We start from the raw sequence: 20,193 nt of genomic DNA, 5'->3' as shown, positions 1-20,193 counted from the left end.
CTGCATGTGAAGCCATTCCGCCAGACACGTTGTCAAAGGTTTCGGGTAATTTCATTCAGAGACTACGCCATATTATTGCTACGCATGGTGGATATGTGGAAAATATCGTACTATAGAGTTTCCCAGACCGCAGCGCCATGTGTTGTTGAAAATTGTAACTTCTGTATTTTCGAAAGTTTGTCTGCCTGAAAATGTACTGTTGTCCCAAGCATATTGCAACAAACGGTGTATTTCTATCGCTGCTCGTTTAGTTTTTATTGCCGTTTCAAATATACCGGTCATTTTTTAAACACCCTGTATATATAAATATGTATACAAATATGTGTGCACAGAAACAAAATGTTATAGGCATTTGGCCCATAAGCGGGCTACGTCGACAGCATTTGGGGTTGCCATCATCAGATCCTCTAAAGTGCAGTGTGAAGGACATTCAGGGCAGTTATACATGTGCTGGGTCGTCTGCACCTGTCCACAGTCGCAGAGATTAGATGTTGTAGAATATCCCCACTTCAGAAGGTTATCTCTTGACCGTGCAGTGTTGGTGCGTAGCCTGTTTAGTGATCTCCAGACCACCCAGTCCTCATCGTAGCCTGGAGCCAATTCTTCCTTTGGTTCCATCCAGTGCCCTTCTCCAGACCGCTTCCATATCTCCACCCTAGATCCAGGTTGGTCGCTAAAATCTTCGGTTGCACTGAGAAAACTGCGTCTAGGTTTCAAGCGTTTGGTGGCTGGCTGAGTTTTTTGGAGGAGGTGGGTCTCTGCCATCTCAGCCCTCGCTCTTTCACTATAGGCTGCCGCTTCTCTTCGCACTGCAGGAGGTGCAATCCCAGCAAGATAGTAGAGCTTGTCTGTTGGCGTCTGTTTCAGACATCCAGTGACGAGCCTGCAGGTCTCGTTCAGAGCAATGTCGACCAGTTTAGCGTGGGTAGAGTTGTACCAGACACTGCTTGCATATTCGCCTGCTGGGAAGCAAACTGCTAGTGCTGTGGTCCTCACTACCTCTGGCTTTGCGCCCCAGGAGGAGTTCGTTATTTTCCGAAGAATATTATTTCTGCCGCTCACCTTCATTTTGGTTTTAATACAGTGCTGTTTATACGTCAGAGCCCTGTCTAGGGTTACTCCTAGGTATTTGCGGTTAACGCAGTGTTCGAGGAGTGTGTCCTTCCAGAAGACACGCAGCTTACGGGATGCCCGCTTGTTACGGAGATGGAAGGCGCAAACTTGTGTTTTGCTAGGGTTCGGCTTGAGTTGATTGTCGGCGTAGTACTGACAGAGCATGTCTAGCGCATCCGTGAGCTTTGTCTCAACATCCTCAAAGGAGGATGTTAGCAGTTAAGTCCCATACGATTTCACACAAAAAAAAAAACAAAGAAGCTTTTGGACTGTATCTTGTGGTGAACTAAGAGGCAGTAGCAATTTCCAACTGTACCGACGTATCACTTGCAATGAGGGTGACCTTATTCGTCCTTAATCTGTAGTATGACGTTTGTCAATTCCAGCACGCAGCGTCCTGCCTGTGGGTCAGATTGGTTTGGCCCGACCAGCGAATGGGTGCACCTCACACTGAAATCTTCCAGTACTGCAGGGCTCTGATATTAAAGTTCCCCGCGTTCTGATAATGAGAACGCCAGACTGCGTAGTTTGCACATTTTCGTGGACGCGTCAGAACATCACAGTTACGGCAACGCACCGCTCCTCGCACGCAGCGCGCCGTTTTCTACTGCCGCCTGAATCAAGGCGAAAGGGCAAAACACTGCTTCACTGGCGTAGGATTGTTAGTTGATATTCATAGCTCCCCGTACTCAGGTGAACCATAGTTTGTGGTATACTTGGTCGTAGTTTATTCCATTTCAATAGAGTTGGACCTCGAAGTGGATTCATGTAAACATAGATTGCGTTGTAGAAGCTATTAATTCATGGGAGAATTTGTATAGCTTCTACCCCAATGCATGCTTTGCCAATGAAACATAATTCTTTTTCTGATTCTTGTTTGTCATTTTTGTGTAATACACGATTTATCAGCTAATTGTAGTTGTAAAGGATTAATAAAAACTGTAATTATTTTGTAAACTTAAATACGCCACTGTTCTCGTTCATACTCCCTCTACTATTCACTGTTTTTATTTTATTGTGGTGGCATATGGGTACACCAGCAATTAAGGTTCATTCTTATTGCATTAGTTAATTAGATTATTAATGTGAGTTGTGAAAGCGACCACAGGCATAAGCAACAAAAGTGCCATTAGTAAATTCACTAACTTCATATATAAAAAATAAGGGTGTAGCTAACGAGTTGAACGTTATTGAGAAGATAGGAGAAAAAATAGCATCAGCACCACTCATATGTATATCAATGAGTAAAGCAAGAAGCAAGCGACGTTTTCCAGTCGGTGTCCCTTGGCCAGGTTTTCAAACCACGACCCACGACAGTTTTGTGAGGTTTTCCCCCTTTTTTTTTTCATTTGGGTCTGGCACTATACGTTGTATCTCAGCAGTTTGTGGTATGCTGAAGTGTATATATTGTTTGTGTCATTTATTTGATATATTTATATCGTTCTGTCCGTGACTTCTGCGTCGCTTCTTGTTTCATTTTGCGTCATTGCTAAAAGCGTTGTGCAAGCTTTAGTGGTACAAATTTGTTTATGGGGATGTGTGCAACATTTTAGAGAAAGTTTTGTTTCATGGGCGTAGGCATAAATGTATGCATGTGTAAACGAAGATCAGAGTATATTTGTGGTGCGTGATGCATTAGAATTGGAAACATGCGGAACTAGCAATCGATTTGAATGCTTATGAGAAGCAAAGCTCGTCTGTGTAGTGAGAAAGACTGCACACTAATGTCGTTCAAAATGGAACAAGAGCCAGCAGTTGATGCAGACCAAGATAGAACGGTGGAAGAAGTTCATTTAAATCAGTCTGCAGACAAGGCGCACATTTCAAATGCAGAATACTCCGATGATGAGAGTTCAGTTCACTGAGGAAACCGAGCAAGGTGGCGCAGTGGTTAGACACTGGACTCGCATTCGGGAGGACGACGGTTCAATCCCGCGTCCGGCCATCCTGATTTAGGTTCTCCGTGATTTCCCTAAATCACTCCAGGCAAATGCCGGGATGGTTCCTCTGAAAGGGCACGGCCGACTTCCTTTCCAATCCTTCCCTAATCCGATGAGACCGATGACCACGCTGTCTGGTCTCCTTCCCCAAACCAACCAACCAACCAACCAACCACTGAGGAAATGAAAGTGAAAGCGATGCTGAGGCGGCAGGTCGTGTGATTTCTTTAAATACGGAAAGAGGTACAGCCAGGGAAAGTAACAGTCCGATTTCGCTGGAAAGGCGCCATAGAGAAGCTGAGTTGAGTGCGTCTAGTCCAGGATACGTTACTGGAAGTACGCAATTAGAATCAATCAATTTATGCAAGAGGCAGAGAAGAGACGAAGACAGGGAGAATACAAAAGACACCAGATCTTCATTAATGAAATTATGAAAATTCAAAAGCGACTGCCGGCCGCTGTGGCCGAGCGGTTCTAGGCGCTTCAGTCCGGAACTGAGCTGCTGCTACAGTCGCAGGTTCGAATCCCGCCTAGGACTTGGATGTGAGTGATGTCCTTGGGTTAGTTAGGTTTATGTAGCTCTAAGTCTAGAGGAGACTGATGACCCCAGAACTTAAGTGCTGTCTGCAAGCAGCCTCGTGGATCTTCCGAAGTTACCCATCAGATAATTTATTATTTATTCCCTAAGAGTCACTGAGATCTTTAAGAGAACATATCACGATAAAATCTGAGCTGCTGCTACAGTCTCAGGTTCGAATCCTGCCTAGGACTTGGATGTGAGTGATGTCCTTAGGTTAGGACATCATCAGGTAATGACAGGTGTGAATATTACCCAGAACCATCACCCTGATAATTTCTGGTTGCAAAAAGTTGACGTGAATAATTTACAGAAAAAAGGGAGGACATACTGAAGCCGACATCAGCAGAAATCTGTTTCGGTTTCCAATAAATGTAGAAATACACAAGGCGATACCAACGCTATTACTGATTTAGAAGGTGGGTTACAAAATTACATTTATAGCATTTGTAGATTCAGAGAACGCTTCTGACAATGTTGATGGACCACACTCTGAAGGAGCAGTTATAAAATAGAGGGAGAGATGGGTAATTCACAACCTGTACAGAATCCAGACTGTAGTTATAAGGATTCTACATCCATAGGGCTACGCTGAAATTCCCACTTAAGTACATGGCAGAGGTTTCATTGAATTACATTCAGACTGTTTAGCTACCGTTACAATGTCAAATAGCGTGTGGCAGAAATGAACGCCTAATTCTTTCCGTGTGAGCTTCGATTTCTCTTATTTTATTACGACTGTCGGTGGGAGTCAACAAAATACTTTCGTCTGGGCAGGTGAAGCTTTAAGACTGAAACTTCGTGAAAAGATCACGCCGCAACGAAAAACACCTTTGTTTCAATGATTAGCACCTCAATCCAATTATCATGTGCCTGACACTCTCTGCCCTGTTCCACGATAATACAAAACGAGCTGCCCTTCTTTGAATTTCTTCGGTGTCCTTCGTCAGTCTTATCTGGTAAGGACCTTTTACCGTGCAACAGTATCCCAGAAGAGGACGGGCAAGTATAGTGTAGGTTGTTTGTTTAACAGATTTGTTCTGCCAGTGAAAAGCAGTCTTTGATTCGCCTTCAATATTTTCAATTTAAGGGGTTCGTAATCTTAATCCCTAGGTATTTGGTTGGCCAATACTATTCAAATTTGTGTGATTTATCGTGCAATGAAATTTAACGGACGCTTCCCAGTACTCTTGTGGATGACGTCATACTTTTCATTACTTAGAGACCGTTGTCAGTTTTCCCATCATACAGATGTGTTGTCCAAATCATTTTGCATTTGTTTTTAATCGTCTGATTACTTTACTAAATGAAAGTAACATCTGTAAAAAATCGAAGAGAGCTGTTCAGATTGTCTCCTAAATCGTTTCTATAGACAGGGAACAACAGAATTCATCTAGCACTTCTTTGGGGTACATCAGATATTACTTCTGTTTTACTTGATGACTTTTTGTCCATTACTACGAACTGCGACCTTTCTGCCAGCAAATCACGAATCAGGTCGCACCACTGAGATGATACTCCATAGACACGCAATTTGATATGAAGTCGCTTTTGAGGAATGGTGTTAAAAGCCTTTTAGAAATGTAAAAAAATGGAATCAGTTTGACATCCCCTGCCGATATAACGTATTACTTCGTGTGAAAATAAAGCCCGTAGTGTTTCCTAGGAACCATATTTTGTGAATCCGTGCTATGTGTCAATAGATCGTTTTGTTCAAGGTAATTCCTAATGACATGAAAGGAAAGCAGCATTTGAGAACGAAATGAGACAAGTTTGTGTCCAGTCCCTGTGGCTATGCAATCTGTACACACAGAAAACTGTGAAGGAAGATATTTGGAAAGGGAATTTAAAGCTCAGGGGCAACAAATAAAACCTTTGAGATTTATTGAAGACACTGAGGCGGCACAAAACCTTAAGCGAGAAACTGAAAGGAATTGCTACTGTCTTGTAAAGAGATTACAAGGTAAACATCCATAAAATAAAATAAGGATACTGGAATGTAGTCAAATCAGGCAATGCTAAGAAAATTATATCAGAAAGTGAAACACTAAAAGTAGTAGATCAGTTATGCTATTTGGGCATCAAATAACTGATGATGGCGGAAGTAGGGAGAGTTGAAATACAGGCAGGAAATAACAAGAACAACGTTTCTGAGAAAGAAGAAAATTGTGAACAGCGAATACAAATTTAAATGTTGGAAAGTTTTTTCTGTACGGATTTGTCTTGGATGTACCGAAGTGAACCGTAGACAGCAGTCCAGACATGATTAGAATAGTACCTTCTCAACAGTAATACTATAGAAGAATGCTGAAGATAATACGCGCAGATCAAATAGCTAATGAAACTGGTAAGAAACGAAATTTATAGCACAACTTTCTAAAAATAAAAAGTATCGGTTGACCGGACACAACATATGGCATCAAGGCTTGTCAGTGTCGTAATGAAGGTAAGTGTGGGGCAAAAATTGCAAAGGGAGGCCAAAGTTTGAAATACAGTGAGGGGCTGAAGTGGATGCCGGTTGCAACAGTTGAGCAGAGACAGGTAGACTTCTACAGGTAAGAGAACAATAACACAACGTGCCAAGTCTCAACCTATAACTTTTCTGACATTGCGTTTAGCGTCATAATAAAACACACCACACACTTAGTACAGAAATTTCACTGTTGCAGTGTAAGAACCGAGAGAGATAACGCAGTGGCTGTACGATGGACTCACATTTTGTATGAAGCCAGTTCCAATACCCGACCTGCTTGCCAGGCTTAGATTTTCCCTACTTTGCCTGAGTTTCTTAAAGCGATGAACACAATGGCTGTTTTGAAAAGGACCGCACCGGTTCCGTTCTCTATCCTACAATTCGAATTTGTGTTCTATCTCTAACGATTTCGCCGTCTTCAGGACTTAGAAAGTATAATTTTCCTTCCTTCTTGCTCATTTCTTTTTCAGTAAAAGACGTCAGTAACTTACCAAATATTTCAAGAAGAAATGCTTGTCTGTTGCGCGGAACAGAGATATCGTAGATTTCACTGCTAAAAGTTATGTTGAGGAGGCTATGCACGAAAGTGGGGTAGCTGGGTATTACGTGGCTAGTGAGAGATGGTTGCGAGGCTACCCTGTCGCATTTGAAATTCAATGGGGTGCGCAGAACGGAATCGCCAATAAACTCTCATCGAAGCTCCCGGAGAGGAGATGAAACACCGCCACCGAAAGGGAATAGCGCAGCGCGCTGCGGAGTTCCATTATGACCTGCTGCATATGGATACGGCAGCCTCAGGCTGATGTAAGTCCCGCGTCTATGCTGCGTCCAGAACAGCATGGTGTTTCAGCATGGGGCGATACGTGCTATCTCAAAACAGCTTGTGCTATTGGTCCCTACATTTAATCAATTCATTTGCTCCATATGTACTGTTTCAACAATAAATCTTGAGTGAATTGGAAACCTCTAAAAGGGTGTAATAATTAATAATTTTTTGTTGAAAACAATAGACTGGCTGGGTGAGATTAAGATATGTGAACACAAAATAAGCAGCCTTGCATATGCGGATGACTTAGTTGTGATGGCAGATTCGATTGAAAGTTTGAAAAGTAATATTTCAGAGCTAGATCAGAAATGTAAGGACTATGGTATGAAGATTAGCATCTCCAAAACGAAAGTAATGTCAGTGGGAAAGAAATATAAACGGATTGAGTGCCAAATAGGAGGAACAAAGTTAGAACAGGTGGACGGTTTCAAGTACTTAGGATGCATATTCTCACAGGATGGCAACATAGTGAAAGAACTGGAAGCGAGGTGTAGCAAAGCTAATGCAGTGAGCGCTCAGCTACGATCTACTCTCTTCTGCAAGAAGGAAGTCAGTACCAAGACTAAGTTATCTGTGCACCGTTCAATATTTCGACCAACTTTTTTGTATGGGAGCGAAAGCTGGGTGGATTCAGGCTACCTTATCAACAAAGTTGAAGTTACGGATATGAAAGTAACTAGGATGATTGCAGGTACTAGTAGATGGGAACAATGGCAGGAGGGTGTCCACAATGAGGAAATCAAAGAAAAACTGGGAATGAGCTCTATAGATGTAGCAGTCAGGGCGAACAGGCTTAGATGGTGGGGTCATGTTACACGCATGGGAGAAGCAAGGTTACCCAAGAGACTCATGGATTCAGCAGTAGAGGGTAGGAGGAGTCGGGGCAGACCGAGGAGAAGGTACGTGGATTCGGTTAAGAATGATTTTGAAGTAATAGGTTTAACATCAGAAGAGGCACCAAAGTTAGCACTGAATAGGGGATCATGGAGGAACTGTATAAGGGGGGCTATGCTCCAGACTGAATGCTGAAAGGCATAATCAGTCTTAAATGATGATGATGATTGGAGTAATCTATATACAACTACACACACACACACACACACACACACATATATATATATATATATATATATATATATATATATATATATATATATACACTCCTGGAAATTGAAATAAGAACACCGTGAATTCATTGTCCCAGGAAGGGGAAACATTGACACATTCCTGGGGTCAGATACATCACATGATCACACTGACAGAACCACAGGCACATAGACACAGGCAACAGAGCATGCACAATGTCGGCACTAGTACAGTGTATATCCACCTTTCGCAGCAATGCAGGCTGCTATTCTCCCATGGAGACGATCGTAGAGATGCTCGATGTAGTCCTGTGGAACGGCTTGCCATGCCATTTCCACCTGGCGCCTCAGTTGGACCAGCGTTCGTGCTGGACGTGCAGACCGCGTGAGACGACGCTTCATCCAGTCCCAAACATGCTCAATGGGGGACAGATCCGGAGATCTTGCTGGCCAGGGTAGTTGACTTACACCTTCTAGAGCACGTTGGGTGGCACGGGATACATGCGGACGTGCATTGTCCTGTTGGAACAGCAAGTTCCCTTGCCGGTCTAGGAATGGTACAACGATGGGTTCGATGACGGTTTGGATGTACCGTGCACTATTCAGTGTCCCCTCGACGATCACCAGTGGTGTACGGCCAGTGTAGGAGATCGCTCCCCACACCATGATGCTGGGTGTTGGCCCTGTGTGCCTCGGTCGTATGCAGTCCTGATTGTGGCGCTCACCTGCACGGCGCCAAACACGCATACGACCATCATTGGCACCAAGGCAGAAGCGACTCTCATCGCTGAAGACGACACGTCTCCATTCGTACCTCCATTCACGCCTGTCGCGACACCACTGGAGGCGCGCTGCACGATGTTGGGTCGTGAGCGGAAGACGGCCTAACGGTGTGCAGGACCGTAGCCCAGCTTCATGGAGACGGTTGTGAATGGTCCTCGCCGATACCCCAGGAGCAACAGTGTCCCTAATTTGCTGGGAAGTGGCGGTGCGGTCCCCTACGGCACTGCGTAGGATACTATGGTCTTGGCGTGCATCCGTGCGTCGCTGCGGTCCGGTCCCAGGTCGACGGGCACGTGCACCTTCCGCCGACCACTGGCGACAACATCGATGTACTGTGGAGACCTCACGCCCCACGTGTTGAGCAATTCGGCGGTACGTCCACCCGGCCTCCCGCATGCCCATTATACGCCCTCGCTCAAAGTCCGTCAACTGCACATACGGTTCACGTCCACGCTGTCGCGGCATGCTACCAGTGTTAAAGACTGCGATGGAGCTCCGTATGCCACGGCAAACTGGCTGACACTGACGGCGGCGGTGCACAAATGCTGCGCAGCTAGCGCCATTCGACGGCCAACACCGCGGTTCCTGGTGTGTCCGCTGTGCCGTGCGTGTGATCGTTGCTTGTACAGCCCTCTCGCAGTGTCCGGAGCAAGTATGGTGGGTCTGACACACCGGTGTCAATGTGTTCTTTTTTCCATTTCCAGGAGTATATATATATATATATATATATATATATATATATATATATACAAATGTTGTTTAAAAATACGTAGCCTATGTCCCATTAGTATATAGTTTTAATTTTTTGAATACTGCGCGGTAAGAGTTTGTGAAAAAAAAGTTTACATTTGCGAAAACATTCAAATCATACATCATTTCCAAAGTACCTCAATCTCTTATCCTGAGCCTTCTTTATTGTCACTAAAGACAGAACCTTGATTCATATAACCTGATTGGGTAAATCTTTTGGACTGACCTCTCCAGCTGCTGAACCTATGAGGATAGTAGCTTCAGTGGCATTATTTTAGTCACAGAAGCTAGACAAGTATAGGTATAAGGAAGTTAACTGCGAACAAAACTATGGTAACGGAATAAATATTTCAACTGATCGAATAAATAAGGAAATGAAACGAATGTAGCAGTACACGTCACTTGAGAATGAAATAAACTGGAAGTTCACGAAAGGTAAAGCCAAATGGTGTAGGATAAACGCGAAGAAATCGGAAAATGTATGGTATTGGGAGGGGAGATTCAGTACATAGAGAAGTCAACACAACCTCCGGTGAAATTAAATGTAATGGCGTCAACTAGTGACAGTTATTCCACTGATAAACGCAGTGCAGAAAGCAGATAGGCGGAAAGAGGACACAGAAGGCCCCTACGATGAGGTACCAGAGGGGGAAATCAGAGTCTCTATGGAAGGCATAGGGATTTCAGTATTAGAGTTTGACAAATCTTTGGAAGAATCCAATGGTTGATTTTGGGATCTGTCTCAACAGGATCTAATCCGGTTGGAACTGTCTTGCGCGTCTAGCCCATTTGCAGTTGTCCCTCCTCTTTTTGTGGTTTTTAACAGTTTATTCACTATTAATCGCTAAAATACATCGAAATTAAACTTCCTCCTTTTTCTTCCTACCAAGCACAACTCTGTCTTCCATTCCTTCCCCTCCTACTGCGTTCCAGTCCTACGTGATTACTGAATTTTCACCTCCGTTTACATACTGACTTACCCATCAATATCCTCATATATTCTTTCTGTTTCTTCGTCTTCTACTTGTTATGTTTCTTTGTGTACTTGAACTATTGTTGTTTACGTTCGTCTGCTGTCGATTCTGCTGAGAATAATCCTGTCGATGGACTGTTCGCAGTTACGTACTTACTGTCCTGTCTTCCTATTCATGATGAATCCTACTCCCATTACTGCATTTTCTGCTGCTGTTGACCTTGCCCTACATTTGTCTGCCTATAAATCTTTATCTTCTTCCCCTTTCACTACACTCAACCTCACTATATGCAGACTGATCCTTCATTAAACCCTTTTCAGATTTCCTAGCTTCCCTACTACGTTCAAATTCTGACATTCCACGAGACAGTTGGTAGAACGTTACCGTTTCGTTGGTTATGCAATCGTCTGTCATTGTCACCTCCCACCTCCTGGAGATGCGAATGAAGCAGTAATCCTGAATGTTTTGTAAATGAGAGATCATCATGACACTGTTTCAATTACAGGTCACATGACCAGTGGATGCACAGTCACATGACCAGTGGATGCACATGATGTGAGTTTGATGCAATAGTTTCGATTGTCTTTTCCATCCTGCTGAATCTTCCACCTTTCTCATCCCAAAAGGGTCTCCCATACTTCCATCCACTCATCTGCCCTCTTTGACAAGGCCACTGGCAGCAAGAGGGCGATTCTTCATACCTGAAGTCATCGGTCGCTATTACTAATGACTTTTATTGAAATTTTAAGCAGTTGCTGGGCTCCAGTTCAATTTGGATTACTAGGTACCCATGTACCACGGTATGAGACACTATTACTCGTTTACTTGCTGTATTTATTCGCTCCCCCTTTTATATTGCTTCCAACAATTCTTTGTCGAGAGACGTTTCGGCCATAACGCGAGCTTTCATCCTCTGTTGCAGTGGTGGTGCAGAACTACGAGGTGCAGGTGTACCGCGCGCATGCGCTGCTGGGCAACACGGCGGTGCTGCGCTGCGTCATCCCACCCTTCGTCCGGGACGACGTCTCCGTCTCCTCCTGGTTCCGAGACGACACCATCATACTGCCGGGAAGCCACGATGCGGGTGAGCAGACTACAGTTTCTGATCCTCTACAGTTCCTGATCCTCTATAGTTACTGATCCTCTACAGTTTCTGATCCTCTATGGTTTCTGATCCATTACAGTTTCTGATCGTTGCTACGAGATGCATTGCTATCATATTGTCGTCAAAAGCACTCTTAAGGGCAACTTACTCGTTTACTGTGTGAATGATGTCAGATGTAGGTGATATAAGTGTAAGAAAACTTGCGTACTTTACTTACTTTCATTCTGTATGTCAAATGGGATCATATTCTCTGTCAAATCGAGTACAGGTTTTTAGACTGCAAAAGCGTGTAATAAGACTAATTCAAGAACATCATGCAGAAAACTATTCAAGGAACTGTGTATTCTAACCGCTGCTCCTCACTATATTTATTCCATAAAGAAACTTGTTCCAGCAATACGTCTCTATTTTCAACCAATAACTCAATACATAATATCAGTACTAGGGACAAAAACAATCCACAAAAGACCTAAAATCAGTTAGCTTAAGCCAAGAAGGGGTACTATATTCAGGAACATACATTTTCAATAAATTGGAAGCAACCGTTAAAAACTTGGTTTCAGATACAGCACAGTTTAAACAGAGCTTGAAGGACGTTTTGATAGGCAACTCCTTCTACTCTGTAAATGAATATCTTAACAGTTACTGTCAGACCAGCTTAAGTAAAAATGTCTGTTACATTTCAGTTTTAACAGCACTGTGTCACAACAGTTAACATTAGATATTTTGTGTTTGACAAATTTATTAAATTTGTAAAAGTATGTTTCATTCTGACAGTGTATTAATTCTGTAACCATTAGCGGTTACAGTTTACTGTAATATAGTCACATATTTTGACAATCTTCTGACAAGCGATCATGCAAGTGAGTATTATATTCAAATGTTTTTTTATTTTTGATGTTATACTTTCTGACTTGCTCTGCACGCACAAGAGTCATCTCATTTATAAGTCTGTGAAACGAAAACTAAATGTGATCTAATCTAATCTAATCATCGCACGGATTTTTCGACAGTCTTTCTACTTTCCTACAAAATGGTACATGCTGTTTCTTTCACTATTCCAATACTAGCAAGCAAGTCTTAGAGCAGGCATTTTCCTGAAATCTTAAGAGACTTGCAGTTTTTTAAACTTATTGTTTTCAGCAATAAACGCAACTTTGTCGTATTAAAGACTCATGTTTAAAGAACGATGTCCTGTTATATTTTAGAAGATGTGTCCTAAGTGCCCTAAGAAATAAGGGAATGGGACGGTGCCTGCAGAGACTAAGTTTGGACATCCCCTTGCTCATCCGCAGTGTTTCATATAGCGATGGAGTGTCACAAATTGAGAGTGATCGCCTATTGCGAGGGACTTTTAAGGTTGACAGGATAATAAATGTACTTACATTAATCCCTTCACGGTAATGTTGTGAATACAAAGCCTCTCTCACTCAAATGATAACTTTACCTGCCACTGGAGTGTCACAAATTGAGAGTGATCGCCTATTGCGAGGGACTTTTAAGGTTGACAGGATAATAAATGTACTTACATTAATCCCTTCACGGTAATGTTGTGAATACAAAGCCTCTCTCACTCAAATGACAACTTTACCTGCCACTGGTTTACCTGCCAAACCAACGAATCTCTAGCGAGCGAGGATCAGCCGAATAACTATAAGATCGAGCACAGAGGAAATTCTGCACTAATTCTCATTTACGGAGACAAGCAACTTTGAGTGGGAAACTCAAAGATGGCAGCCCCATCACCAATCGTACCTGCTCTGGGTTGGTAACCCATTCAGGGACATTTCAAAATACTCCCAGTCCCCAAATTTGCATCGGAAAAAGCAGATGGATTTTCTATGACGACTCCAGATAGAGAAAGTGACAAGAGCACATAAATATCTCAAAAAGTTAGATTAGCTACATGGAATACAAGAGTAATTGGTTACAAAGAACAATAAATAGCAAAGATATTTTCACAATAACAGTTGCAGTTGCCTTATAAACTAAGAAGACGCTGATAGGTAGTAAATACGGCAAAAAATATAACATAATGTTGTATTCAGTGGAGTACAAGAAAGAGCAAGACGAGCTGTAGCAATATACCTCAACATAAAATGGCAAAATTATAGCTAGACATATCAATATATGAAAGAAAGAATTATAACAGCAACGATTAGAAACAGAGAGGGAAAGTATAACTCTGATAGCAGTTTGTGTACCACAGAAAGTAGGACTGAGGCATCAGTTACCTTTCATTACACACTAGAAAAACATGTGGATCTCAAATAATTAAGAACTATTAGCCACCTAGGACACCATTTAAGAAGAATGGACAAATACTGAAAAAATAATTTAAAATATCTGCAAATGAGACATTAGGAAAGAAAAAGTAATGTCACTGAAGGTGTGGATTAAGAATTTGGTGAATACAAATTGCGGAAGCAATAAAAGAAAATCCAACAGCGTATAAAAAATATCTTTCAGAGCCTATCCCGGAAAATAAATAAATCTATAAACAGAAAAGGAATAGTGAAGAGACTCCACCTACATTATATTCATGACTATCAACGGATAGGATATAAGCATTTTAAAATAAAACAGAAAAGGGTACAATTCATTTGAATAATATTACCAAAGAAGAGTGGATTAAATACTATGAAAACCTATGTTCCGATGCTATCATTGAACATAAGAAAGAAAAAGGTCCAGAAGTAGAAGGAAAAGGCCTAGATGACACGATAATAAAAGAATTCACAGTACCTTTGAAAAGCACAAAAAGTTGAAAAGCAATATTTATTCATGGAATTTGCAAAGTTAATTAAATATGGGGGATTATCAATACATCGTAAATTATTGTGTTTGTTCCAAACGCGCTAGAAGCGAAAAGACGTATGACGAATCCAGAAGAGAGCAAAAGTAATACCGATATATAAGAAAGGAGAGAAGATAAAAGAGAACACAACAGAGGGATAAGCTTCATTGACACAGCATATAAACGTTATTCAAGAATTTTATACACAAGTCTGAAAACAATAGCAGAATGTTTACTAGTGGAAGAAGATATCGGAGTTAGCTTGCTTTTGCAGTTTTTGACATGTGGTTAGAGAAAAGTTATGGAGAATAATGGTTCACAGAGGTTACTCTGAACAGCGCATATCAGCTACTGTATCAAGTCTCTATTAAAAACATCAGTAATCTCAGATATAGGGAGCATGTATACAGAACCAATACAAACAAATAGAGGTGAGACAAGGCTGTAGTTAATCCTCTACGATCTTCAGTATTTACGTTGACGATACAGTTTGCAGATGGAATTCTAGGATGAACGGCGGGGTACAACTAAACAATTCAGTACAGGTAAAATAACCTATATATGCAGATGATCTTACACTAACTTTTTCAAGAGAAGATGATTTACAAAACGGAATATTGTTAGTTAAATAAAGTATTTTCGGAATATAATATGAAATTATCATCTAGTAAATCTAAGTCAATGGCATTTTATGGATAACGTTCAGTGGGAACTATGATAGTAGTAAATAGAAAACAACAGAAAAAGGGTAAAATATTTTTAACTATGTTGGATATAAAATGACCACAAATACCGTGTGCAGATTAAGTTGAATAGATTTGGAAGTGTCTGTGAAACAATTACAAGAACTTTAAAGCATATAAAACGAAAAGAATTAGGACCGAAATTTTATAATGCAGTTGCATTACCAACCCTGTTATATTGAAGTAAATCGTGGATATTGTATAAAGGACAAGAAAAACAAGTACAAGGAACAGAACTGATATGTTTCAGAGCGGTGAAGGGATGTAAAAGAATAAATAAAATTCAAAATGAAGGTATTCGAAATAAGTTGAAAATTGGAGTGTGAAAGAATTTGTGGACGAATACAGAAAGGGATGTAATGAACATCTACGAATAATGGATTCAGAGGGACTACAACCACGTCAGATAAAGAACTGTAAACCAAAAGGGAAAAGAGACCGAGAAAAATATGGGAATCGTAACAGATCACAACTGGCCTAATAAAGAAGTGCAGAAGAAGGAAAAGAGAAAGAAGAAGGAGGAGGAGGAGGAGGAGGAGGAGGAGGAGGAAAATAAAAGGATTAATCTCTTCACTTCTTAAACCGCTGCACCCAGGGGTACTATGACACACAATATTCACATACAATTGACAGACAGCACAGTTCTCTAAAAACTCAATAGAAATTCCACAAGATAACGCTAACACTGTGGGAATTACAGGTCATGGAAGATTGTGCTGAGAAAACGGAGCAAGATATCCTCGAAAATTTACACTTATCGGTCTAAAAGAGACCCAACTATAATCAAATATTCAACAGTAGTTATTGGGGAGAACAAGTAAGTTGGGAACTGCTCAGGAAATGGATAGCGCTACGTTTCCTGAAAATCAGCTAGTATGCGCCAATCTGCACCAGATGGCGGCCGGGAAACGAATAACCCAGAAATTTCCTTCTTCTCTCTCAACTCCTAATTAAAAAAAAAAACTCCACATGGAGGGGATGACTCAATGCTGCTGCCAATGTTACAAACCAGGCTTTCATTTATTTCTCGAAAAGACAGGGCAGTGCAGCAGAAACTTCCCGCTCTTGGAGTACAAGATGCACATTTAACAAACATGAGGTTGGTGTTGGTCAGGAGGAGTTCCCCACTGATTGGTCAGCCACTTCGTGCCGAGCACAGTGCCAGAGGTGTGTTTCGATTGGTTACGCCAAAAATTTGGAGTGAAAGCAAGTAACTCTCTCATGCTGCTTGGGGGATGCTACGGCGTTCTATCATTTGATCTTCATACAGGAAAGGCAAAAGGTCACGCTGAGCTATTCTCCGGGGATGACAGCGATGGCAGGTTGGTCTCTGCTCTCAGTGAGAACAGACGCCATCTCCAAGAAACAAAAGAACATGGCGGGCGGCAACCTCACTTTCGAAAAACTGCTTAACTCCCTGTGGATGCTCGCCCCTCCTAATGAGACTCACTGGTCGTCTTCTGCAGGCAAACAGAAAGGAGAGACCACAACAGAAGCAACTTGCCAGCGTGAAGAACGCAAATCTTTCCTCTCAACCAAACATGCCAAGTATTCTCGATAAAGAAGCACGAAAGCGGAAAAAAAACAAAAAAAACAATATCGCATTGCGGCTTGTCGCAGCCATGTAACAAGCTTATGTCAGTGTCAGGCCACTGAGTGATGCCAGGGTCTGCTGTGACATCATTGTCGCAACTTGATGCTGCCCTCGCACCCTTGATCACTATTGTGTTCTAGTAAGATTGTACCCATATAGCGTCACTCGAAAAACCAACGGTATACACAATTTATGTCGTACTATCAGCGTCAAAGAATCACACCTGTCTCTGAATTGTTAATTAACTGCACCGAGCGAGGTGGCGCAGTGGTTAGACACTGGACTCGCATTCGGAAGGACGACGGTTCAATCCCGCGTCCGGCCATCCTGATTTAGGTTTTCCGTGATTTCCCTAAATCACTCCAGGCAAATGCCGGGATGGTTCCTCTGAAAGGGCACGGCCGACTTCCTTCCCCATCCTTCCCTAATCCGATCAGACCGATGACCACGCTGTCTGGTCTCCTTCCCCAAACCAACCAACCAACCAATTAACTGCATGTTCCGTAGGTCATTAGTATGGTATATCACAAGGATATAATCCATTCACACTGATGAGCTAAAACATAATCACTGCCCTCTCTGAGACAAAATGTATTGTTGCGGGCACATGGAGCTGTAACGAAAGTACACAGGATGATTCCGTGGTGATGTTACAAACTTTCAAGGAGGATGGGGGAAGGATACATATATCAATTTGAGGTAAGAGACCCTGGTATGGGAACGACCAAATCGAGATTTTTAGTTAAAATTGTTCTGACACCTCTGAGAGCGGACGTCTTCTACTTCAAGCTCTTTGCTTCCCATATTTTGGGAGGAGGTAGGAAGGACCAAAACAAGAAAAAATTGTCTAGCAAACACGAGCTGTAAGAGCATACCTTGAGAGCTTCGAGCAATTGTTCTGTAGAAGAGATGTGTTCCACAGTAGGAAATACTAACAAGTACTCGTAGCTCGTAAGGTGCGAGTGTATACCTTAGAGCCCACGTTCTTCGGCATTTTTAGTTTGCTTTAGTCCATACTACCTCCTCCCAAAATATGAAAAACAAGGGGCTTGCAATAGAAGAGGTCCATGTCAGAGATATTAGAACGATTTTCGGTTACAATTTTCAATGCGGTCGTTTCCGGACAGGGATCCCTTACCTCTTCTCCATCATAGACACCGCAACTGGCGAAATCCAGAAACATAAGAGCGAGTTTTACAAAGAGCGGATTGCTATTGCCTGGAGACTGGGAACGGGTGTTTCGGAAACGACAAAGCTGGTCGTTTGTTCGCGAGCACTTATGGAAAGTGATTAAAGGACAGTGAGACCATCATGTCCATTATAATTATCCGGGCTGTTATTCCGTGGTCGGGTGATCAATTCTGTGTCGATTCCCAACGTTTCGTCTCCGACTGCGGGAGACATCTTCATCCCCCCTGAAGATGTCTCCCGCAGTCGGAGACGAAACGTTGGGAATCGATACAGAATTCATCAACCGACCACGGCATAACAGCCCGATAATTATAATGGACATGATATTTCCGGCCGTGAAAGTCTACATTTTAGTATCAGACGCCTCTACGGGGAGGAGATGTCAAGAGAAGTGCGACGCCTGGAAGGACTCCAGAAGAAGAGAGTGCAGCTTTTGTGTTCCCTCACATTCCTGTCTCGTTGCAGAGCCGTCGGCGTTATACCGAAGTTAAAAACACCCCCTTGAAGATGTCTCCCGCAGTCGGAGACGAAACGTTGGGAATCGACCCAGAATTCATCAACCGACCACGGCATGACAGCCCGGATAATTATAATGGACATGATATTTCCGGCCGTGAAAGTCTACATTTTAGTGAGACCATCAGTAGGCTACAAAGTGTCCGTTGCTTCCCCGATCTGAAGTAGATTGTACAGTGATTTGTTGCAGATTTGACGACAGAGTACAAGACTGGTAGAGGCACAAGTGTTTGGGAGCACAACGATCAGCGCACATTGTTCAACATTGGGTGCTGCAGCAGACTTCCCCTACGTGTTCCTATGTTGATCCATCGACATAGTCACTTCCGATTGTAGTGTGCACAGGATCATCAAGACTGAACAGCAGATCAATGGAAACGTGTCGACTGGTCGTATAAATTACGTTTCTTGTCACTCCAGTCGACGATAGTGTCGAGATACACTCCTGGAAATGGAAAAAAGAACACATTGACACCGGTGTGTCAGACCCACCATACTTGCTCCGGACACTGCGAGAGGGCTGTACAAGCAACGATCACACGCACGGCACAGCGGACACACCAGGAACCGCGGTGTTGGCCGTCGAATGGCGCTAGCTGCGCAGCATTTGTGCACCGCCGCCGTCAGTGTCAGCCAGTTTGCTGTGGCATACGGAGCTCCATCGCAGTCTTTAACACTGGTAGCATGCCGCGACAGCGTGGACGTGAACCGTATGTGCAGTTGACGGACTTTGAGCGAGGGCGTATAGTGGGCATGCGGGAGGCCGGGTGGACGTACCGCCGAATTGCTCAACACGTGGGGCGTGAGGTCTCCATAGTACATCGATGTTGTCGCCAGTGGTCGGCGGAAGGTGCACGTGCCCGTCGACCTGGGACCGGACCGCAGTGACGCACGGATGCACGCCAAGACCGTAGGATCCTACGCAGTGCCGTAGGGGACCGCACCGCCACTTCCCAGCAAATTAGGGACACTGTTGCTCCTGGGGTATCGGCGAGGACCATTCGCAACCGTCTCCATGAAGCTGGGCTACGGTCCCGCACACCGTTAGGCCGTCTTCCGCTCACGCCCCAACATCGTGCAGCCCGCCTCCAGTGGTGTCGCGACAGGTGTGAATGGAGGGACGAATGGAGACGTGTCGTCTTCAGCGATGAGAGTCGCTTCTGCCTTGGTGCCAATGATGGTCGTATGCGTGTTTGGCGCCGTGCAGGTGAGCGCCACAATCAGGACTGCATACGACCGAGGCACACAGGGCCAACACCCGGCATCATGGTGTGGGGAGCGATCTCCTACACTGGCCGTACACCACTGGTGATCGTCGAGGGGACACTGAATAGTGCACGGTACATCCAAACCGTCATCGAACCCATCGTTCTACCATTCCTAGACCGGCAAGGGAACTTGCTGTTCCAACAGGACAATGCACGTCCGTATGTATCCCGTGCCACCCAACGTGCTCTAGAAGGTGTAAGTCAACTACCCTGGCCAGCAAGATCTCCGGATCTGTCCCCCATTGAGCATGTTTGGGACTGGATGAAGCATCGTCTCACGCGGTCTACACGTCCAGCACGAACGCTGGTCCAACTGAGGCGCCAGGTGGAAATGGCATGGCAAGCCGTGCCACAGGACTACATCCAGCATCTCTACGATCGTCTCAATGGGAGAATAGCAGCCTGCATTGCTGCGAAAGGTGGATATACACTGTACTAGTGCCGACATTGTGCATGCT

The 20,193-nt window shown here is 43.4% G+C and overlaps 1 protein-coding gene across 1 annotated transcript in view; it reads left to right on the top strand.

Annotated features, from left to right (window-relative positions):
• The first annotated feature begins 11,311 nt into the window (after positions 1-11,311).
• LOC126144870 (Down syndrome cell adhesion molecule-like protein Dscam2) overlaps positions 11,312-20,193 on the top strand; it is a 549,485-nt gene continuing 540,603 nt past the window's right edge. Inside the window, exons 1-2 of the mRNA XM_049915521.1 lie at positions 11,312-11,321; positions 11,444-11,605. Of these exons, the coding sequence (XP_049771478.1) occupies positions 11,312-11,321; positions 11,444-11,605 (172 nt within the window). The remainder of the gene's footprint in view (positions 11,322-11,443; positions 11,606-20,193) is intronic.

Source organism: Schistocerca cancellata, chromosome 1 (assembly GCF_023864275.1).
Source record: "Schistocerca cancellata isolate TAMUIC-IGC-003103 chromosome 1, iqSchCanc2.1, whole genome shotgun sequence".
In the NCBI taxonomy this organism is placed as follows: Eukaryota; Metazoa; Arthropoda; class Insecta; order Orthoptera; family Acrididae; genus Schistocerca; species Schistocerca cancellata.
This window is presented reverse-complemented; position numbering and strand designations above follow the sequence as displayed.